General features: G+C 45.7%; 1 protein-coding gene across 9 annotated transcripts in view; it reads left to right on the top strand.

Moving 5' to 3' along the window:
* MAPRE1 (microtubule associated protein RP/EB family member 1) overlaps nucleotides 1-24,549 on the top strand; it is a 121,127-nt gene that overhangs the window by 66,046 nt on the left and 30,532 nt on the right. For 8 of the 9 annotated variants that reach the window (XM_078651803.1, XM_078651808.1, XM_078651810.1 and 5 more), the window contains one exon: nucleotides 5,363-6,661. The exons of the other annotated variant lie outside the window; for it this stretch is intronic. In XM_078651803.1, the coding sequence (XP_078507929.1) occupies nucleotides 5,363-5,419 (57 nt within the window). In that variant the 3' untranslated portion in view covers nucleotides 5,420-6,661. Of the gene's footprint in view, nucleotides 1-5,362; nucleotides 6,662-24,549 lie in introns of those variants that run through there. 9 annotated transcript variants of the gene reach the window in all.

Below are 24,549 nucleotides of genomic sequence, written 5' to 3' on the forward strand. Positions count from 1 at the left end.
TCTCTGAGGAGGAGCCTACAGGACACCATTCTCTAACAAAAACATCCCCGATGACGAGTTTCCACTTTTGAGTGGGCTGATGGGTACTTTTTCCACTACTTTTTCCAGTTCTTCAGACTCTGTATCTTCTCCTTCTCACTGTCTTCTGGCTTAACAATGTTACTTTTCTGGATCAACTCTGTGGTCTCATTATGAATGTGGGACACTATTAGGTTCCAACAGGTTCATTTAATTCAGACTGGTAGTACCTCCCGTGTGTTTTATTGTTAAGTTGGGGGACTATGTACTAGTTGGTCTATAAAAACAATTTCCCCTCGGACCCTCTACCCCTCCTTTTGTCTCTTTGTAAAAATAATAAGCCAACAAAAGCAACAATATCATAAAAATTGATAAACAAATAAACACACTGGTTGCATTCTCAAGAAACAGGTAAATTCAATCAAACCACAAGGATTCCTAGTATTTAAAAAACGAATCCAAAATGTTTCTCTTTCCGCCTGATGCCTGACCACATCAAGATGCGGTAAAGCTGACACCTGTTCTAATATGGTAAAACGCAGCTGAGGTATAGTATGATTTTTCTCCACCCAATGCACTGCTAAGCATGACTTTACATTGGCCGTGCGAATCATACTTTTGTGTTCCGTTAGTTTAATTTTTACCTTCCTTGTGGTGCGCCCGACATATACGAGCCCACATGGACATTTGATAGCATATGTGACCATGCTCGTGTTGCAATCAGATGTATGCTTTAACTTAATCTGCTTCCCAGTGTGTGGATGTGTGAATTTGTCACCTATGATCACATTACCGCAGTTGTGGCATTTTCACATTCCCAATTGAGCAGTGTCCGTTCGAGTCTCACCTTTCTTACTTTTAATAGGTCTTTGATATTTTATGATCTCCCAACGTTTAGTAATGCAACGTTTTTATTTCTCTTGTGGCAGTAGAATATTTGAGAACACTAACCTCTCTATTTGCTGCCGGCTTATCTGATTTTCTCAGTAGTTGAGCTCTGTCCAAGTTGCAGGCTCTCTGCTTTGCTACCTCTACAACTTCTGACGGATAGCCTCTCTTTAAATATTGACGTGATGCTTCCTCAATATCTGCTCTTCCCTGGGATTCTTCAGAACCAATCCTTCTGACCCTAATGAATTGTGACAGTGGCAAGTCATTCTTTAGTGGGTGAGTGAAAACTACGGTAATGTAAGGCGTTATTCCTATCGGTAGGTTTTCTGTACACCCTCGTAACCAAACTGTTGCCTTTTTCTCAATCAGAATATTCAAGTAGTTGATGGAAGTAATTCATTGAATAAGTGAATTTAATGTGAGGATGACAGTTCAGTACGATTAACACATTTTCTAATTCTTGCTGTGTCCCCTTCCATAGTATTAGAATGTCGTCAATGTACCGTAAATACAACAGAAGATGATCGGTCCTTGCTCTGTCATGCATGATGTATGTATCTTCGAACTTAGCCATAAAAATGTTCGCATATGCCGCTGCCCCGGTAAAACCCATAGAGGTACCAGTTTTTTGCAAATAGAATTGCTGTTTCCAAGGGAAATAGCTATGGTAAAGGTTAAAAGGAAGTAGTTCCAATAGCAAGATATTAAGGGTTTCTACCTAATTGTGCCTCAGGAACAGCCACTCTACTGCTTCAATACCCTCTCCATGTGGGATAGATGTATAGAGTACCAATACATCAATGGTACTTAACCAGAGTTCAGCAACTTCAGGAATGATAACTTCCTTCAATTTATTGAGACAGTCTGTTGGGTCTTGAATGTATGTACACTATTGCTGGACCAACGTTTGTAGGTAATGATCTATAAACTTCCGAACCGGTTCACGCAGTGATCCGCATCTGGCCACAATAGGGCGGAATGGGGGATCCACGGGATCCTTATGCATTTTAGGGAGCATATAAATATGCGGTCTTTTGGGATGTTCAGGAATCAGAAATGTCTGTTTTTCTCAATCCAACCAAGATCTTTGGCTTTTGTTAAAATTTGTGATCAAATCAACTGAAAAGCAGAGGTGGGATCAGATTCCAAAAGTAGGTAGGTGTCAGTGTCCCGTACGTGGTGTTCAACTTTGGATTCATAGTAAGTGGTATCCATGACAACCAGCGCTCCACCCTTGTCAGCAGGTTGGAACTTCAGGTTGTCATTCATAGCCAACTGTCAACCTTGTGTTGCCGCATTTTTATAATTTTCATTTTCTTGCATCTTATTTTTTTGTTAGAATATTTTGCTTCCATGAAATCTTGGGTTACCAATTGACATTGAAAAGTTACTTTTGCATTGTTGATGGAAGAGTGCGAAAATAATTTGATTACTAGAACACTGTAAACATATTTTTATGGATCTATATTAATCAGTTTTGTGAAAGTTGCACACCTATATAGGGTCTGTGAAAAGTGCATCCTTAGGTTCAGACAGGTTCTGTTTGAAAAATTGTTGTAACATTGTTACCTGGTAGAGGCAAACCAGGCTTTACAGAGGGCTGCACTGTCTTTACACTTTTGGTTTACTACTTAAAAATTTTATGCAGATTGTTGAAGTTGCTATAAATTCGGTGTGCAGGTTACCCACACTGTTTTGGTATTACAACCTGGTTAACGCCACATTTCTAAGTTTAAAACAAGTGTGGTTGCCGATAAACTGTTATATAGCCTGAAAACATCTATCCCTAGCATTTAGTGCTGTAGATCCACATATTCCACACTCTTGCCCAAAAGCAGACTGATCACACATGGTTTAACCATGGCCAGTACTATTACTATTCCGTTGTCACTACTCTGCTTACACTACTCAACGGCTGAGCAGAAAAGTAATCCAGATGTACTGTGGGCTATGGTAGTCTCAACAGACCTTGTGATTTGTAAACATCTTGGAAGAAAAATAATTTCCAAACATTCGTTCTAATACTAAATGGCACGAGTATGCAGAGCATGTTAATCTATACAGGACTACAGACTACAGTCACATGGTAAGTAACATCATCTTTCTGCTGTTAGCCAGGAACTGGAAACAACTAGCCTAAACATGGCTTAATGATATAAACCAGTGTGAAGTTTAGCCCTAAACTTTCACCTAATGCAAAATTACTCAGATTTAGCCTGGGTACCGATCTTGCCCTCCAGCACCAACCAAGCAAATTAAGATCGGCTGATCTTGGCTTTCTCTGGTATTGACACTTTTTTTCTCCCCCAGCCCGCCCACCCACTCTCCCTGGCAATCCAGGCTTGACTCCTGCCAACTCCCTCCTCACCATTCCTGTTTAAAGACATTAGACCTGCACCAGCTCAACATATCTGGTGGCTCTTGGCACACTGCAGCCTCAGACTGGAGACTTTAGGCCATATTTATGACGTGGTTTGTCACATTTGCACCACACGCAAACCTAAAGTCATATTTTTTTTAAGCCATGCAAAGCCACATTGCATGGCTTTTAATGGCTTAAAAATATGGAGTAATGCACACAGTGCAAATCGTTGCGTTGCATTCTGCACAAGAGAAGCATGCATGGGCGTGTTGGTGTTTCCACTCATGATGCAGTCCCAGATTAACCAAACTTGGTGAACCTGGGAATGTGCCAAAAATGTTTTCCCCAGGTGAGGCGTAACAAGGAGAAATATATTCTCATTTTTTCCTGTGTGCTGCATTCTGCTGCACACGTAGAAAGGGGGGAAAAGCCTCTCAGAACTGTTTTTGTGCAAGAAGGTGCCCCTGCTTACAAAACAGGCACAGGTGCCTGTGTTGGCGCTAGACTGGTAAAACTGCTCCAGTGCAAGAGGAAAGGACATGAATGCGCTGCATTGTATAAATATGGCACATTACTTTCCATGTGACGCAGGGCAGCTCAGTAAGGTGACTTGCTGCCCTGTGATGGAAGGGTCATAAATGTGGCCCTTAGTGTGAAAAGTACAAAAAAAAGCAACCAGACTTCCTAATCTATGCTACTGCTTCTGGAACAGTGTCCACCAGAACAGCCCCAACTCTGATTCAGTTAAGGAAAGAGCTGAAGACCCACTTCTTTAAAGAATATTACATCATCCAGAAAAACCTCCTTCAGTCTCAACTTCCTCTCCAATCACATGTTGACATATTTGCCATTGATCCTGTACAGCGCACTGCTGCCTTTTGGTTAAGTTTGTGTTGTGTAAATGCAAAGAGTATATGTATATTGGTCACACATGCTAGGACATCGTTGTGGTCTTTGCTCAGGTAAAAAACAGACAAGGTGGTAAGTGTACACTTTTAAAATGGGGTTCTTTCCATAGTCTGCCACACCATGACCAAAAAAGACCTAGTCTCTGCAACCACTTGGTCTTCCTTGCGTACTTTTGCAAAAATATTACCTTGCATCTCTGGCACAAAGTGACAGATGATTTGCCAAGGATGATCTGTGCGTCTTCCATGGTTAATCCAAACTGCTCTGCCCCTCCTGCCGAAGTGTATTACTATGGCATTAATTCCGTGACAAATCTGCAGGGAGAAGTATCTATCAGAAAAAGTTACTGGTATTTCTTGTGGATACTTTTTATTTCCAAAGATTCCGAACATTCTGTCGGACTCCCCAGTGAGAAAAGATCCCAGGTTCTGCATGTTGCAGTCATTTTGTTTTCTTGATTCTTCTCCACTAGCCTCAGTAGGACATGGGCAAAAGTGCCAGTTGACACGTTTTTTCTTTGTCACTTTTTGGATGGGCAGAGTTTGGCACCGAAGAGCTGTTACTTGGGGTCTAGGTTCATGATCTAGCCTGGCACCGGAAACTGAGCAATCTGCTGAAATATATAGTATCCAGCAAATACTGTTACTGAAAGAAAGTAACTTTTTCTTAAGATACTGGTGGACCTATGGAGTACCAGTCCAAATCCTAGGCTTGCCCAACCTGCTTAGCTCTCCTACCGTAATCCCAGACTCCCCTTAATACACTAGGAGATTTTTTATAGCTTAACAACCTGCCACATTGCACCAAGGCCACTGGTGTATATCATTTGAATTTGTAGCCTAGTTAGTATTAGGATGAGCAGGATATATTATGCATTAAGTGGAGTGATCATTGGTTCATAGTGGTCCTCTGCATTGAATGTACTTCACCTGCCCCATCTCCTTTCCAAATCAATACATTCCTGGTAATTTACCTTTTTTTGGATTTATTTGGTTTAGTGTTTTGTTGCTTTCATTTAAACAATAGAGCACAATACTCTTCTTTGGTGTAGACTGTCCTATCCCAGTTTGCCACACACTGTTTGGGCTAGTAACTTTATTTTGTTTGAGTTTTGTCCTTGAATTTAAGGCAAAGAGCCAAACATGTTGCACTTAAGTAATTAAATTACTTTTGCATTTTTAGGAGGGTTTTGTGGTACCAGATGAAGGAGCGCCACCAGAAGAACAAGAGGAATATTAATGCCCATCAAAACAGCCTAGCTATCATCGGAATTCTTCACCCCAAATCATGTGCTTATCTGTAAAAATATTCCCTTTTTTATTATTCTCGGAGGACTTTCTTTCAGAAGCAAAAGACCTCACTCCTTAAAGTGCACTTGCTGAAGTTTCACTCCTTTTCCAGTGGGTTTGAGTAGGAGCTTTTTCTCATTTCTTAGAGCAGTATTAACATCTAGCAGGTATAGTATGTGCAGCAAGGTGTCAGCATTTTGTCGATCCAGAATGGTTTATGCAGACGATGGCCAGGAAAGTTGGAGATTTCATGGGTGCATGAAGCAAGCCGTGATGGATGCTTAAGGAACAGAAGTTAATTGGACCTAGATGGCCGAAATGGTTAAGCTAGATCAGAGTGAAATGGAACTTCTTGATAAATAAATGCCTTAAGAGTATTTAAAGTATGCTTCCAAGCTGGTGCCGCAGGATTGACTGTCTTACTCCCACAGAACACCCAAGGATCCGTGGGCCACATCGAAGGGCTTGAATGAAGTCTGCGTCATGCCTGTAACTAGAGGCTCGCAAGTGTCTCGTGGTTTTAAGATTTTCCCAAAGTTACCTTCCATACAGTCTGAAATGAACACTCCTATGTGGCCACAGATAGGACTGTATGTGCAAGTTATAAGATGGAATTAGCACCCTACGAATTTGATTTTACAATTTGTTTCCCTTCTTAGCTGTCAGCAGTTTTTCTCATTCTCCTACCCGACCTCCCATATCTATGTTATGTCAAGAGTTTAATATTTGTATTTAAAATGATTTGTTCTTGCATTGTCTCCTTGTGCCATTTGTCGAGCCTGTTTCATTCATTCCTTTCCATGTATCTTGCAGGATTTTGGTGGGTGGGAAGGGGTGGGGGGTTCTAGTACTCGGACTGATTGATCCTGATGTGCTTAAAACAATTATGATGGTAAGATGTCCTAAAAGATGTAGTAGAACGCAAACCTTGGTGATAAAGCAGTTGTGTAATGCATGATATCTGTATGGAATCCAGAGAAAAAACCCGTCAGTTAAGAATATATAATGCCAAAAATGTGATTAACTAGCCATTGTTTCCTCTACAGTGGTGCTATTTTTGATTATCATGTGGCCTTTTAGACTTTTGTTGCCCTGAAAAGCTCATTTAACTGAAGAAACATGTTCCACTTTGACTTTATTGACAGGGTTTTTTCTACTTGAAAATGTTTCTAAATAAAAGTATGTATTTGAATTAACTAGTCCATTTTGACATTTGTTGTTTGGATCTATTAAGCCAGAGTTTTTATAGGAGTCTCTCGTGGCTATTATATCTTGATATCTGTGGCTGATTAAAGTGCTAACCTTCTATCCTGGTATTATGTTTAGAGCACCACAACAGACTGGACTTGATCTGAAGTAGTTGATCATTGGAGAGCACTTAAATATTCAACATAAAAATTACTGATGTAAGAATGTGGAACAGTAATACTCAACATCACATAGTGTTCTAGGTCACTGCTTGGGCTATGTGGAAACATGTCAATATTGCTGACAATATGTAGTGATAAAAGTAATCTTATTAGGGGTTTAATGTTGGAGCCGCCAGGGTTGGCTTCAGTAATGACTCTGGTGATCCTGTAGATCTTTTAAATTGTAAGCGATGTGGTAAGACTATGCCATGGGATGTTATTTCATTTAATGTTACTGTTTCTCAATACAGCCATATAGATGAGACATTAAACAGCGGAAACGATGACCATTCTTTCAATACCTTGTTAGTATAGGACTCCAATCTTATTTTTGCCGTATCCCCCCTCAAACCTTAGTTTTTAGTCATTTGTCAATGCGCAGTGTACATACATCACTGTAGAAACGTTGTCAGCCACTTCCTATTCCCTTTCAAGTAGAATTTCCAAGTACACCATACTAGGTGGCCTTGTTTAAAGTCCAGGGGTATTACAGTTCCATGTGTTAAGTTTTTCCTGAGTTGGTTTTGTATATAAGCCTATTTAGTACATCAGGTGTTGCTGCTCTGTTGGTATTAAGAAATTTGCCAGTGCCCCTGCATCAAGGTCTGGATGATGTGGCCCCATGTTTTAAATTTTTTTTTTTTTTTTAACCATCATAGTTGTGTGGCCTATTAAACTTCAGTAAATAAAGGGGGGGAGAGATTCAAAAAATGGATTTGTTCTCCCTAGGTAAGTATATATAAACAAGATGAATCCACTTTGTAGAATGGAGAGGTTTCCCTACAATGATTGAGTACACCCAAGTTGTTAAAATACCCCTCACACACCAACAGGCCCCTTGGTGTCATGCTTCATCATTGGGGTCTTCGCACCCCTCTACGGGATGCGGCGTGCTGCGACCTGCGTCTACGCAGGAGCACTTACAACTCACACACATCAATCTAAAACCCCTCACACACACCACACATAGTTGTTTATGAGGTTATCGGCGAGTGATGTTGAAAGGTGCCTGGCTCGTGGGGTAAACTAAAAACTTTAATGGGCTCCCGGGCTGGCGCTATTAAAAGGGTGAAAGACGGAGGTATGATGTGCAGGCAATGTGCATCACCTCCTATGTGTGTGTCAACATGTTTCGGAGTCTGAACTCCTTCTTCAGGACTGGGGTACACAAATCCCCACCTTACTCACGTTTTTCTACTTTTGAAAATGTTATTTACAAAAAGTGAAAATATGGTGCAGGTTATGCAATGTACCTACAAAATTTGCTTAATAGCCGACCTGTAAAAGAAGGGGACACATTTTTTTTTTTGTGGTGGTCCACTCCTTAGCATCCAGAGGCAAAGTGATCTGTGGGTATAATCAAAATTGTGCGGCTCAGATCTCGACAGAATTGTCATGCTATATATGAAATCGTGCCTAATGTGAAAAAAGATACAGACAAGACAAACACACACTAAACATAAAGCACACACTCTAAAAACTAGCAAGCCTCTAGGAGTCAGGCTTTTGGCTCTGCAGGACGCCATCTCTGTGTAGTCCGAGGAACAGGAATCTTCAGTTAATGCAGTGAAAGGCACCAACTGCATCTTTGTGTGATCTTAGGTTAATGCAGTGAAAGGGCACCGAATACATGAAAAGAAACAGACATACTGTTTTTTATAGAATCCGTTGCCTCATGAGCCTTCGGAAAACGTAGGGGTTGCTCGTGCCAGTTTGCTACCTATAAATATTGCAAAAACCATGGTATCTCCAGTACTTTGTCGTAGGTTCGGTAGTTCAAGCTCGTTGATAAATATACTCACGAGGTCTGCGAGATAAATGCCCCCCGACTGCCCCATACGCGGCTCCTTTAAGAGTGCCTTGTATGTGGGTTAGGTCGCCTTATTAATGCTAGATTTGGTTGCCAATTAAGTGCGTAATTGGTAGTTTGGTATGTTGCCTAATATAGGTATTCCGGTTGCTCGTGTAGCGTCTCTGGTGTGGAGAGCGAAACTCGCGCATGCGTCAAGGAAAAGCCTTTGCGCATGGGCTTTGTTATGCTTCTATCACGCCTGCGTGATTGGAGAATGCTGATCTTTCGTTTAGGTAGCACTCCGTATCATGCCTAGGAGTTCGGGAGACTTTACAAAAAATACATACACGTAATCAGTGTCCGCTTGCTCATTTCTATGTGAAGCCGGTACATGGGCGCATGCTCGGGTTGTGAGTCTAAAATTACCCAATAATTTATCACAGATATTTATGCGTGCGCTGCCGGTTGTTTCACTGGCTGGGGACATCATCGGTATATGTTTTAATATTTACATTTATAGTCAGAAAAAATGGCGGTCATAAAGTGAGTAACATATCACGACACCCTTTTCACGGGGATTCTCAGTTGATTGTTACTTCCTGCTGAACTGGTTTGTTACCACTTACGGCCAGGATGGCTAACGATGGTAATTTATGTCCGGTCAGGCAGAAAATGCTAATGATGGTTTTTGAGTGGGGTTCGTTTAAGTAAGTTGTCCCCATGGAATATCATCATTGAGGCCTCTGATATGGGTTCCCAGGCGAAACACCCAGCGTTGCTCTTTCTCAAAGAGTCCCAACTCTGAGGGCAGTTGTTCAATTACTGTCCATGAAATATCATTGACAGTGTTGTGTTTCAAGGAAGTGTGTTGCCATTTTGGTGGTGCTTTTTTTACACTGGATGTTGCTTTTATGCTCTGAGTCGTATTTTAACTGGTCTTGTGGTCATGCCTATGTACTCTAGGCCGCAAGGGCAGGTAATCATGTAGACTACATTTTTACTGTTGCAGTTGGTTAGTCTTCGTTGGTCCCACTTAGTGCCATTGCTGAATTGTAATTGTTTACTTTTTTTGGTTAGGTGGCAGCTCCCACAATTGCCACAGGGGTTATGCTTCTGGATACCATGTTGGGCGAGTGGCAGTTGTTGTTCAGGTTTAGGGCGAGTGTGGACTAGTATGTCCTTGAGGGTTTTCCCTCATCTGTGAGCAAACATTGGTTTCTCAATATCCAGTGTTCCACACGTCCGAATGCGCCAATGTTAGTTTACGATTTTCGATACTTCATTGGAATGTGTGCTATGTTGTCACACATGGGTCTGGTTTGATTTTCGCTGGGTTGTTCCCTGTTTTCCAATAGGGCCTCTCTATTGTTATTCCTTGCCCTCTTCATGGCTGCGTTGATGATTTTGTCTGGATATTGTCTGTTGTAGTTTTGTTTTGAGGTCTACTGCTTGGGATTTATAGCAGGCCACATCAGTGCAGTTTCTTCTCAGACGGAGGAATTGTCCGTATGGTAAGTTTGTTCGGAGATGACTGGGAGGCTTGAAATGAGTTGTTGTTTCTAAGCTGCCTTCTTTGTGGTAGATGTTGAGGTCAAAGAAAACCAGGGCTTGGTTGGATACTGAGTGGGTGAACCTTAGATACCGGTTTTGAACATTCAGCCACTCCATGAATTGTGCTACAGACAGGTGGTCCCCTTGCCAGATGACCAGCACATCATCGATATACCTTCTCCAGGTGAGTATGTGCTGTCTGTAGGGGTTGCTGGTGTGGAGGATTTTATTTGTCTCCTTGTGATGGACATGGAGCCCGGCCAGACTTGGAGCGAAAGTGCTCCCCATACTGGTGCCATGGCTCTGGAGGTAGATGTTGGTATTTAATTCAAAAATGTTTTTTGAGGGCCAGTGAGATGCACTCAAGCACTACTCCTCTTGGTGTCTGGTACTTCCAGTTGGAGCTGTATAGGACCTCCTCGATTATGGCTAGTGTTTCGTCATGTGGGAGGCTCGTATAGAGGCTTTCCACGTCAAGACTCGGCAACAATTGGTTTTCTGGGTTAATGCTTATGTCTTTCAGTAGTTGCAAGACCGCCTTGGTGTCCTTAAGGTAAGTGTCCGTGGTATGTACTAAAGGGCGGAGGAAGGCATCCGCAAATCTTGAGAGCGGTTCAAGGATTGACCCAATGCCAGAGACGATGGGTCTTCCTGGGGGGTTGTCCTGGTTCTTGTGTATTTTCGGGATACAGTAGAAGTATGGCGTCCTTGGTAACTTCTGCATGAGGAATTCTGCTTCCTTCTTTGACAGCCAGTCGTGTGACAGTGCTTCCTCCACCATCCCACCTATCGTGATTCTGAGTGACTGAGTTGGGTCCTCTGATAGTATTTTATAATTGCGTCTATCAGACCGCAATCTCAAGAACTCCTGATTGTATGCTGTCGTAGTTTATACCACTATCGCTCCCCCTTTATCTGCGGGTTTTATCGTGATCTTTGTTTGTGGCCAGCTCCCGAATGGCCTCTCGTTCCACTTGGCTTGTATTTTGGAAAAAAGTCCGGGTTGACTGGCCTTTATTTCGCTCATCACTGCCTTCTCAAAGGTCAGGACCTCAATAGGTAATAGGGTGTCAGGTGGTGTGAAGGTGGATTTTGGTCTTAAACCTGTGTCTGTGTCCTTAGTCTTCTCTTTATTTTTAAAGAAGGTCTGTAATTTGATTTTCCGGATAAATTCTTGCATTTCGGTATGGAGTTTAAGAGTCGAGTTTGTTCGTTGGTACAAAGCCTAGACCCTTATTTAATACCGTCCTCTGGATGTTTGTCAGTTCCCATGGGGTAATGTTGACTACTAGGTCCCCCTCTTGCTGGTTGATGGGTGGCTCGGGAGTGCTCCCGTCATGCTCCTCGTGTTCATTCTGGGGTCTTCCTGTTCGGAGTCTTGCCACATGACTGTGTTCTCCTTCCTGTTCCGACCTCTTGGCGTGACCCTAAAAAAGGCTGTGGGTTATAAAAACTGGGATCAAAGTCTGTACCCATTGTTGAAAGACCGGTCCTGTAGGTGTTGGACCGTAGTGGTAAGGTGTAAAGGGGGTAGGTCCTGTATACTTGGAATAGAAGGGTTGTGTTTGATTCCCTCTCCACCTTCTTTGTCTCTGGTACTGTTGTCCCTGACGTCTCTGATTTCCCCTCTGTCTTTGATTGCTGCTTGAATTAGATCCAGATGAACCGCAATCAGAGCCTTCACTGTCATTGTCGCTATTGTTGTTCCTGGAGACGTAGCCATCCTTTGTGTATGGGTAGGCTCCCTCAGGGGTAAAACGGTCTTTGTCCTTTTTCAGTTTATTAAATTTACTGTTTCAGAGTGATTTCAAAATCTGCCATCTGCTGGTTCAGTTCATAAAGTCTTTTTTTCAGTTCTGCTGGTTTCTGGTATGTCTTAAGTTGCACTTCGATTTTCTGTATGTCTACCTTAAGTTCCTGTGTGATCCTAGCGGCTGTTTTTACTATCAGCACCAGCCAGTCACGTGTACAGTGCCATGATATTAGTGACCATTCTTTTTTGAAGAGCTTGTCATTTTGAAAAATGAATGGTTCATTTTTAACCAGGAGTCAGTGTGGTGCTATCTTATTTCTCAAGTACTCTGTCATTAGTAAGCCATGGAGTGCTGCCTTGATTTGTGTTCTCCTCAGGTTTGTCAACTCATCCCAGCCAGCTACACTGGAACCAGGTTCTGTGCTGCTGAGCCCTTCAAAAGGGTTAATTGCTGTTAAAATTTGATCTATTTCGTCCTCGCCAAAGGTGAGCCAGTGTTCTGACTCCATCGTGTGTATGTGGATAGAGATGTGATTATGTGTGTGGTAGTGTCTCTGTATCAAGAGGGAGAGAAGGGGGCTCCCGCAGCTGTGCGCTGCCTGAATAAAGTGGGGAGAGATTAAAAAAATGGATTTGTTCTCCCTAGGTAAGTGTATATATAAACAAGATGAATCCACTTTGTAGAATGGAGAGGTTTCCTTACGATGGTTGGGTACACCCAAGTTGTTAAAATACCCCTCACACACCAACAGGCCCCTTGGTGTCATGCTTCATCATTGGGGTCTTTGCACCCCTCTATGGGATGCGGCGTGCTGCGACCTGCGCCTACGCGGGAGCACTTATAAACAACTGTGTGGTGTGTGTGAGGGTTTTAGATTGATGTGTGTGAGTAGTGCGGTTATCGGCGAGTGATGTTAAAAAGTGCCTGGCTCGTGGGATAAACAAAACTTTAATGGGCCCCCGGGCTGGCGCTATTAAAAGGGTGAAAGAGACGGAGGTATGATGTGCAGGACAATTTGCATCACCTCCTATGTGTGTCAACATGTTTCGGAGTCTAACTCCTTCAGGACTGGGGTACACAAATCCCCGCCTTACTGGTGAGTATTGATCCCCCCCCCCCCCCCCCCCCAAACACTAGGTGCCAGAAGTATGCTCATTTGCAACAGACGGCAGAATTATTGTCACTTCTAAGTAACAAACAGGAAAATCCAATCTAGGATCTTGATTGAACATGTGATTAGCCCTCCCCAAAATATGACTTATTAGAAATGTACATTTTATTAAGGAGACAAATGTTTCACACTGGACTTATTGCTGAATTTGTGGTCTTCAAAATGATAGCCAATTAGACCTTTTAAAGTACCTCAAAGATAGGGCAATCTAAAATTAACTTGCTGCTCCAGTGTAAAAAGAAAATGATGCAACTCTAGCCAGATAAACAATTGTAATGAAGATGAATTTGAACACTTCGTTTTGTAAACAATGAGCTTCCATATCCCACAATGAAATAAAATTATGATTTCTAAAGCGCGCTACTACCCGCGGGTGTCTAAGCGCTGACTACCAAAACAGGGCCAGGGTAAAGCATAACAGCCATCAGTGAAACACAGGAGAGGTGGAAGAGCATATTAAACTAGTGGTTAAATAACCAGGTTTTAAGAGCTTTCCGAAACGTGGGCAGATCTTTTGAAGTTTTGAGTGTTAGTGACATCGTATTCCAGAGTTTGGCAGTGGCCACTGCAAAGCTCTTGCCTCCCTGGTTAGCTCTTTTAAACTTGGGAAGAACCAAGTTAGCCTGGGATGCAGGGGTTCAGGCAGGGATGTAACTATGGAAGAGTTGCTTAATAGAAGCTGGACTGGTCTATGCACAGGTACTTGAACATAACCCTCTTTTTAATCTGGAGCCAGTGGAGTATGGGGAGAGACTTGGACACAGACTGATGTTTTAGAATTCTCAAAAGCAACCTGGTGGCCAAGTTTTGGGCCATTTGTTGTTTGTCCAGGGCTTTCTTATGGTCAGTCAAGAGGAGCCCATTACTGTAATCTATTTTAGAAAAGACCAGTGTTGTAATCACTGCTTTGCGTAGGTGCAAAGGGATTAAAGGGTAAACCTTCCTTTTTTATTTTTAACTTTTAACTTTTTTCTTTATTGGTTTTTCCCCATTTTATGCAAGGAATGTACAGTTCAGTTTACACAAGAAAATCAGCAAATATACTAAGCAGCAAGGGAAATACAGGAGCAAAATACTAGCGTCAAACAAGAAAGAACAAACAATATGAATCTGAGTATCCCGAGACAAAATAGTAAATAACATTTTAACAAATTTCTACCAGAAACTAGCCCCTATGAATACTTAAATCCAGTCTGTGATAGCGGCCCAAATCTTGGCACCCATTGCACTCTTCCTCCCCCCCCCCTTAGTCTCTGATTCCAAATTATACATGGCTAGTAATCTTGATCGCCAGCACGAGAATGTCGGCGGGTCAGAGCTGAATCAATCCTTGGTAATACAGACCCATACCACTGCCATACAGATAAACAAAAAGGATACCATTGCACGTGATCTTGTATGTGCGAAGGTGTCTGAGCTGACCCCTATCAGAACCAATTCCGCGGTTATTCACACTTGTGATCCCATTATTATTCCGAAAAATTGCTCAATTGAACTGAATAGTTCCCCTAATTTGGGACACGCAAACATATGGACTGCATCTGCAGCAAATAAACCACATCTATTGCATTTAGTCCCAGCTGATGTCCCCCCATTTTGAGATCTTACAGTATAATACATGTCATATATAGCCATATAATGCGGAGTACGCATCCTCCCAGTCATCAAAACTTGGTTCGCAAGCCTTAAGGATTCCATGATAACACCCTCTTGCCCCAGCTTCATTACCCATATTCCTTGACACATTTCTACATCATCTGGAAGTATCTCAATTAATTGTGCATAGAATTGGCCAATAGGTGTTTTTGTCATCATTCTTTCGATGAGGGGGATCTTTACCAATTGACGTTCAAATCCGGAACCTAACGTATTAAGATAACTACGAATTTGCAGATATTTAAAAAAAAATTGTTTGGCCAAACAAAATTTTGCTTGCAGTGCAACAAATGTTGCCAACTGTCTGTCATCACACAGATCCCCTAAACAGTGAATTCCTTTTTTCCATATATTAGATATTTGATCACGAAAGATTATTGGGAGTAGCCTGGGAGCTGAAAATGGGGTATATGCATTCAGGTTGGGAACCCCTAGTTGTTGCTTAACCTATTTCCAGACAGAATATGCACCCTTAAGTATTTTAAATTCTGATCGATGCATCAGCCTTGTGGATTCCTCACCTTCTGAATATCCCCCTTGCGTCAGCAACGTTCGGAATTTTTTCTCTGTAGCACGCCGTCGTGGACGACGTCATAGGAACGCGGCATCTCGCGCGACTCCGTCTGACATCACCGACCCCTTATTAGGCCTACGTTGGCGTGATGACATCAGTTCCATTTTTTCCGCGTCATCGACGCTAACTGTTTCAGGGATCATCTGTAGTTACAGATGGAGACTTTGTTACTTTTTGTCTGTTACTGTTTCTGTTCTTCGAGGATGTTGTCGAAGAAAACTGGATTCAAACAGTGGCTCGTGTGCCCGGATGATGTCAATCACCGATCCGCACAAAGATCATGACGTCAAGGGCTGTCGATCCTGTTCTAAAATGAATCCGAAGGCTCTACGAGAACGAGAGGCTAAACTTTTATTAGCTAAAATTTAAAATAAAGAAGCCGGTAGATCTTCGAGATCAAGACACTCCAGATCGAGATCGAAGTCACGATCGAGATCGAAGTCACGATCGAGATCGAAGTCACTATTGAGGTCGAGGGTCAGATCGGAGTCACCATCGAAGTCAGCTTCTGGGCATGCTTCGAGTTCCTCGAAGAGAAAGCATAAGAGGAAGAAGCATAGTTCTCACCATCATTCGGGGTCTTCAGACTCTAAGAAGTCTTCTCGGAAACATCACAAAGACTTTGTGTCTCCGTCTCCTGCTGGTGGTACCACTCCGGTACGATCTCGAGCATACACCGGAACCGGTACTGGATCCGAATCTGGCTTCGGAACATGAGGAAGTCGTGGAAGTTCCTCAATCTCCGACTCCGGAGGATGAACCGGAAAGTCAAAAAGTCTGGAGGAAGTGAATCCAGTACAGCCTCCTACGAATCCCCCAATGGGTTCTTACCCTTCCTTTCCTGGTCAGGATCCATCGCATTTCCTAAATGCTATGTATGGAGTATATGCGAGGGCAATGTACCCCACTGGAGCACCTGCGGGTCCTATGGGTCCTTTGTCTTTTAACTTGGGTGTCCCCCCAAGCTTATGCACCGGCGCCTTTTCTACCTTTCATGCTGACTCCATATCCTTCTTGGATCGGTTCAGCGCCGCCAAGGTCATCGACTCCGCGCACGGCTTCGCCGGCTCCGGAGCGACCTCGAAATGTGGATCGAGGCCAGACGCCGGTTCCTGTTTCTCTACCTCCTATTATTCCAGCTCCTCTGACGCCGGCTCCAACTCCATCGGAGTCGTTACCGGATCCGTCGACTTCGATCCGTATGGAGTGGTCGAGACGTAGAGCCCAACGTCTATTGGAGGAGAGAGTATATGGAACCTGAAGTGGAGGAAGGCGAAATTCAAGAACATGATGATTATTTTGAAGATCTTCATTCTGCAAGCAGTCTTGAACTTTCTCCAGAATGGGGTTTACCTGTAGTTTCAGATGCACCCTCCAAGGATGTGGTACCATACCATATGGTTATTAGAAAAGCTGCTGATTTGCTAAACTTAACTTTACCAACGGTTGAGTTCAAATCTAATATCCTTACAGAAGTTTTACATTCACCTTCTTCTGTCATTGAGCCAACTCTACCTTTCACTGAAGCTCTGACCGAGCCAATTCTGGAAGTTTGGAAAAAGCCTTTGTCTGCACCTGCAGTTTCTAGATCGGTGGCGAGATGTTATAGGGTGGCTCCTGGGGATCCTGAGTTCTTGTCATCTCACCCTTCACCGGAGAGTCTGGTGGTTCAGGCTGCTTGTGCGAATAGATCGGCAGGCTCTTTTCCCCAAGTTCCTGGAAATAAAGACTCCAGAAAATTGGATCAAGCCGCTAAGAAGGTCTTCTCCTCAGGTAGCATGGCTTTAAAACCAACAAATGCTACTTGTTTACTTGGTAGATATGTGCATGCCCTAATGGACTCGGTCAAACAATTGTCTGCTAAACTTCCAGAGGAGGACAGAAAAAACGTTAATGAAGTTGTTTGGACACTCAGGCAGCAGCCCGCCAAGTTATTCAGAGTGGCATGGACACTGCAGATTCTGTGGCTAGAGTAATGGGTTCTTCAGTGGCTACCAGAAGAGCTGCTTGGTTAAAGTCCTCAGTTTTCCGCTGATGTACAGGCTACTCTTTTGGATTTACCTTTTGACGGAGTTGGTCTTTTTGGGGAAAAAAGCGGATACGGCTTTGGAAAGGTTCAAAGATAGCCAAGCGACGGCTAGTTCTTTGGGCTTGCAGATGAAAGGTAAAGCCTCCAGGAAGTTCAGGGGTTTTGGCAGATCTTCCTTTCGTCCCATCAGACAAGGCCAGCAACAGCAGCAACAGAACCGTCTGTACAAGTCTTATAGAGGTAGACAGAAGGGTCGTGGACGTCAAGCCTCTTCCTCCTCTACTTCCTCCTCTAATACCCACCCCCCACCTACAACAGCAAAGCAGCCCTAGATCTGCCATTCCGGATCATGTGGGTCCAGTAGGGGGTCGGCTTACTCCTTTTCTACGGGATTGGGAATCTGTTACATCAGATCTTTGGGTTTTCAATCTCGTAGAAAATGGGAATGCTCTTCCTTTCCAGGAGTTCCCTCCCAATTACCCTCCTTGCCAAGGTTATTGTTCGGAGGACCACCTGCTTCTCCTGCAGGAAGAAGTCCTGGCACTGTTCAGAAAGGGTGCAATAGAGGTGGTTCCGGAACAGGAGAGGGGTCAGGGATGCTACTCCCGGTATTTTCTGATCCCCAAGAAGAATGGCAGGCTTCGGCCAATCCTGGATCTCAGGATCTTGAACTTGTATCTGAAACAAGAAAAGTTCAAGATGCTCACTCTTGCGCAGGTCCTTCAAGCGCTGTTGGAAGAAGACTGGATGGTGTCGATCGACTTGCAGGATGCGTATTTTCACATCCCCATTCTGAAGTCGCACAGAAAGTATATCCGTTTTACGGTGGGATCGCAGCACTACCAGTTTGCGGTCCTTCCGTTTGGACTTACTACTGCGCCTTGAGTTTTCACCAAGGTGATGGCAGTGGTGGCGGCACATCTCAATTCCTGTATTTCCGTATCTGGACGACTGGCTCATCAAAGCAGAGTCGCCAGAGAAGGTGCTCCTTCATTTGCAAGAGACAACTCAGTTGTTACACAGGTTGGGTTTTTCGATAAATGTGCCCAAGTCTCACCTGGTGCCCTCCCAGCGCAACCTGTTCATAGGTGCGGTACTGGACACTACTGTGTGTCGTGCATTCCCTCCTCCTCAAAGGATTTGCGACATACAGGAGATGATTCCTTTGTTTTTCAATGGAGCGGTTGTTCCAGTCCTGAAGGACCTTCGTCTGCTTGGTCTGATGGCTTCTTGCATTCTGTTGGTCAACCATGCACGCTGGCACATGAGGACACTCCAGTGGTGCCTCCGCAGGCAGTGGTATCAGCACAACGGAGATCTCAGGGAGTCAGTGAGGATCTCCAGAGAAACTGCGGCGGATCTGTCTTGGTGGAGTGTGGAAAGCAATCTGCCTCCATCGGTGGCCACAGTGATAACGGATGCATCTACTCTAGGGTGGGGTGCTCATCTGGGGGATCTGGAGGTCAAAGGTCTTTGGTCTCCAGAGGAAAGGTTGCTTCATATCAACCTTCTAGAGTTACGGGCGATACGTTTGGCGCTCAAGGCCTTCCTCTCTTCCCTTCGCGGTCAGTCGATTCAAGTCCTGACGGACAACACGACCGCGATGTGGTACATCAACAAACAGGGAGGAGTGGGGTCGCAGTGTCTCTGCAGAGAGGCTCTGCGTCTCTGGTCCTGGGTTCAGGACCATCAGATTTGTCTGATGGCAAGTCATCTGGCCGGAGTTCTGAATGTTCGTGCAGACGTTCTCCGTCGGCAGTTCTCTGCCGACCACGAGTGGAGGCTCCATCCAGAGGTTGTTCGTTACATCTTTCGGATGTGGGGAACTCCTCGGGTGGACCTGTTCGCCACTCCTGAGAATGCTCCCTGCCTGTCATTCTGCAGTCTCCAGTATCCAATGCAAGGAGCTTTGGGGGACGCGTTTTAGTTGAGTTGGGGAAATCAACTCCTTTACGCGTTTCCCCCCATACCCTTGATTCCTCGGGTTCTGAGAAAGATTCGCCAGGACCGGGCCCAAGTCATATTGGTCGCTCCGGATTGGCCAAGAAGGGTGTGGTACACAGACCTTCTCCACCTCTCCTCTCACCCGCCGCTCCGTCTCCCTCTCAGGGCAGACCTCCTCCCTCAGATGGAGGGGCAGGTTCTACACCCCCCACCTCTAGACATTACACCTTCATGCCTGGAGATTGAACGGGGCACCCTGAATTCTTTTTCTCTCCCTCACGATGTGGTGGATGTCATTCTTTCTGCCAGGCGTGACTCCACCAAGTCCATCTATTCGTATAGATGGTCTAATTTTGTTGTTTGGTGTAGGTAGAAGGCTGTTGATCCTTTGAGGGCTCATTTATCTGATGTTTTACAGTTTGCTCTTTCTTTGGCGCAGCAAGGATTTGCTGTTGCTACAATCAAAGGTTACCTTTCGGCGTTATCGGCATTTCTTTGCTTGCCGGATCAGCCGTCTCTTTTTAAATCTCCAGTGGTTTTGAGGTTTCTGAAGAGGCTTACTAATAAGTTCCCTCCTTCTCCATTTATCGTGCCTCAGTGGGATTTGAATCTGGTCTTGACTTTCTTGATGGGTTCTCCCTTTGAACCCTTACGCAAGTGTCCCTTGAGGCTTTTGTCTTTCAAGACGGTCTTCTTAGTAGCAATCACCTCGGCAAGGAGGGTGAGTGAGCTTCAAGCTCTTAGTTCTAAGCCCCCGTTCCTGACCATTCATGCTGAACGAATGGTTCTTAGGACCAGGGCTGCTTTTCTGCCTAAGGTGGTAACTCCCCTCCATCTAGGACAGTCCATTACCCTTCCTACCTTCTTTCCTCCCCCTCACCCTTCTAAGGAGGAAGAGAGACTGCACCGTCTGGACCCTAAGAGGGCAGTGTCTTTTTATCTGGATAGAACTAAAGACTTTCGGATGGATGACCAGCTGTTTGTTGGTTTTGCTGGCTGTCGGAAGGGCAGAGCGGTGCACAAGCGCGCACTTTCCAGATGGATAATCCTGTGCATCAAGATTTGCTACTCCCTGGCGGGTAAGGACCTCCTGAGGGTATAAGAGCTCATTCTACCAGGGCAAGGTCTGCTACTTCTGCATTGTCTAGAGGTGTATCTGTTGAGGACATCTGCAGAGCCGCGACTTGGGCCTCCCTCCACACTTTCGCGAAGCATTACTGCTTGGATACCGAGGTGAGGAGGGACGGCCACTTTGCGCGTTCTGTCCTCCAAGATTTCCTGGTGTAGCAGAGTGGACTCCCTCCTCCGGGAGTGGGGACTGCCGGGGGGCTCTATTCACAAGGTGAGGAATCCACAAGGCAGATGTACCCATCAGAAGAACAAGTTACTTACCTTCGGTAACGCTTTTTCTGGTAGCTACAGTATCTGCCTGTGTATTCCTCACTGAACCACCCGCCTCCCCGTCGTCCACTCTGCTATACCTGGTTTTACTTGTATATCTATTTTAGGTTTTGATACCTTTGCTATGCACTGTGTGCTATTTTGGTTTGTATGTACTGTGTACATTGTATATATGTATATTTCCTGTCATTGGTCTGTCCGTGTGCCTCGAAGGCACGGAAAAAAGGGAGGAACTGATGTCATCACGCCGACGTAGGCCTAATAAGGGGTCGGTGACGTCAGACTGAGTCGCGCACCATGCCGCGTTCCTATGACGTCGTCGACGCCGGCGTGCTACAAAGAAAAAATTCCGAACGTTGCTGACGCAAGGGGGATATTCACAAGGTGAGGAATCCACAGGCAGATACTGTATCTACCAGAAAAAGCGTTACCGAAGGTAAGTAACTTGTTTTTAAGTTTTTCTTAAAATAGCTGGGTTCTATTGTTTTGACCAAGCATTCACTAGCCTCATACCCTGACTCGAATTCATAAGTTGGTGGGCGATGGCAGGGCAAAATTTTGGCCCTGTCCCCAACTACCAGAGGGCTGATGAATTGCAGGACTGCTGCCCAGTAATACAGCATATACTCTGGCATACCACAGCCGCCACGATTTTTTGAAAACTTAGGTAATACCATCATTTTTAATACATTTGATCTACCATAGAGAAATAAATGTAGGTGATCCAGTCTCCAACATTGAATTCACCTTAGTAAGCACAGGATTCATATTTAACTCTGGGATCTTACTAACTGGCAAAGAGATTTTAAAGGGAAAACCTTCCTAAGCGATTTAAAGATGAGAAAGCATGAGGTAATGGCATTAGCATGACCCACAAAGAAAAGTTTTACATCCAACTCTACTCCTAGGTTTTTCACCTTTGGCACCGGGATGGGGAGGGTACCCAATTCTTGAGGCCACCAGCATGGGGACCAAAATGATTGTTGCTAACCAAAGAGTAGTACCTCCTTTTTATCGGAGTTAAATTTTAGACATTTAGCTGTGTTATCAGCATGCTCTCTGACGCTACAATCTGAGAGACACGTTAGTGAGATTCCTTACCTTAGAATATCCCCAGGCATCAGACTGGATCTGGATTTTTTTTGCGTAGCAGTACCCATGCGCGTCGGTGGCTCTGCGTCCGTGTCGTGGGTGCAGGGTTTAACGTCATCTGAGTACTTAGACGCCACCTCCACGTGCTGACGTCAGTCAGTCTTTTTTCCGCGCCAGCAAGCGCAGATCCAGAAAAAGTGGTACCCGTAGTCTATTTTTGACTAAACTTTTTCAATCATTTTTTGATCTGTTTTGAAGTCTCTACGACTGACGATGCCGGTAGGCATGCCCAGGTTCAAACCCTGTGCCGACTGCGACCGACTGTCGGTTACCGACCACCATCGCCGGTGTCTTCATTGCCTTGGCCTCGACCACGACGACCAGGCCTGCTCAGACTGTCGAGCCCTGACGTCTAAGGCTAGGCGGGAGCGGTCCCGCAAGTGACTCGAGCTCCGGCAGTCGGCCCCGCGCCAGGTCCCAGTTGCGGGGTCGGAGCCACCATTGCTCCGGGAGTCGTCCACGGTCTTCGGGCTCCTCGGGTAAGCACAAAAAGTCAGACGTCATCGCTCTTCTGACTCCCCCGACGCTCGCGCGATGCAGCCAGGGGTTTGGGGCAACACAGCCCACGCGGCTCCGCTGGAGCCGCAGGTGTCTCGGCCTGCTCCATACCCGCCGGTCCCTGGGCAGAACGCGACGCCGGGTGAGATTGATGACTTCCTCATGGTCATGAGGTCGCTCGCTCCTCCGTCTGGTTCCGCGGCGCCTTCGGGCCAAGCGGTCCCGACTGGGTCCCCACGTGGGCTGGGTGCTTCGGTGCCGTCGGGTCCTGCCCCTGCGCCGTCGGCGACTTCGCTCCTGGCGCCGCAGGGGCCCACTGGATCCGGTTCCGGGTCGTCACCGGTTGACCTCGCCAGCCCCCAGGGTGTCGCCCCCGGCGCCGTCCCAGGACGTCATCCCAGGACGCCGCCGTCCCTGGTCCTGCCCTCGGTTCGGGTCCTGCGTCGGAGCGGCGCCGATGGGCGATTTCTATTTCTATGACCTGGCCCTATCCTTTGAGACAGAGTACAAGGCGATGGGTGATGAGGACTGGGAGGGGTCTGAGGACCCTCTGGCACGCGAGTGTCTGTATTCTACGGACTGGACAGGAGAGCTTGGGGATGCCAGTGGTCTGGACACTTACCCAACACTGGTTTTGTCTCCCCTCCTAGCGTGGCTACGGAGGAGGGGGCTGCCTATAGCGTGGCGCTGATGAGGGCGGCCAAGGCCTTGGGCCTTGAGCTTCCCGTTGCGGCCGTGACGACTAACCACCTCATTGAGGTCCTTAAACCGCAGGCAAGCTCGGCCGAGCCTCTACTGCCGTTTAATGAGGCCCTATCAGACGTTCTTCTGGGCACTTGGTCCAAGCCTGCCACAGGTCAGCCTGTTGATAGGAACGTGGCCAGGCGCCACCGCCCGACTCCGGGCGACCCTTGCTTTCTGTCTACCCACCCCACTCCCGAGAGCCTGGTCATCCAGGCCTCTAATTCCCAAACCGCATTCCCGTCTGCTCCTCCTGACCGGGAATCCAAGAGGTACGAGCAATACGGAAAGAGTTTTCTCCTCCCTAAGTTTAGGATTGCGGTCAGTCAATACCGCATGACTCTTGGGCCGCTACACCCACTCTCTGTGGGATATGATCACTGCCGTGCTGCCAGAATGCCCGGTGGAGGTCCGGGCTAAACTCGGCCAAGTCCTTGTGGAGGGTCGAGATGCGGCACGTTATTCCATCTGGTGTTGGCTGGAAACTACTGACTCACTGGGCAGAGCGATGGCATCGACTGTGGCGATTCGTCGCCACGCCTGGTTGAGATCTGCCAACTTCTCGGCTGATGTCCAAAACACACTTATGGACATGACGTTTGATGGCCGTCGCCTCTTTGGCGACAAGGCAGACCATGCGCTTGAGCGCTTTAAGGACTCAAGGGCTACGGCCAAGTCCTTGGGCCTCTCTGCCCGCTCCAGCAAACTGCTGCCTTGCGCTCCTTTCGTGGCCAAGGAAGGGGCGCCCCCACATGTTCTATCAGCCACGGGCCACAAACTACCACTCAGCGCGGTGGCGGACATGGAAACCGCCGTGGCGGAGGTCGGGGACAACGGCGAGGCCAGTCCACACCTACACCGGCAGCATCCGCCTCAAAACACTCATAGTCCGTGCTTTCAGGCCCATCTGGGATACCTAGAGTTCTGGAAAGTTTCCTTAAAGGCACGGTATCCCTTTTTAAGCCACATAAGGGCAGCCTACGGGGGGTTTGTCTGTCCATACCTTCCTCTCTATCATTCCAAAGATTTGGTGAAGGGGAAAGTTTCTCTATGGGTGAAACTTGGCAGACTGTGCTGAATGTGATATTGGTGGCATAGCCTTTGCTTTTCTAGTTGAAGTACTGGACAGTGTAGCCTTGCATGTATAGGCTGCATTATTTGCCTTTAATTCTCTTAAGTGTCTATGCAGGACTGCACAGAAGACAGTTTTAAGAGATTATTTTTGATTGCTCCAGGGTCCCCGCACATGAGCGGGACTAATCACTAGATTATGACTATAACAGAGATACCCCTAATACAGAACTGGAGTTACAGGTAAGAAACTACTCCTTATATGTATTCCAAGATACTTAACTGTCCATGACTATTTGGACCTTGCAGCCTCTTGGGAGACGCGGGGCAGCCCATG

This window comes from Lissotriton helveticus, chromosome 7, assembly GCF_964261635.1.
Source record: "Lissotriton helveticus chromosome 7, aLisHel1.1, whole genome shotgun sequence".
Taxonomy (NCBI): Eukaryota; Metazoa; Chordata; class Amphibia; order Caudata; family Salamandridae; genus Lissotriton; species Lissotriton helveticus.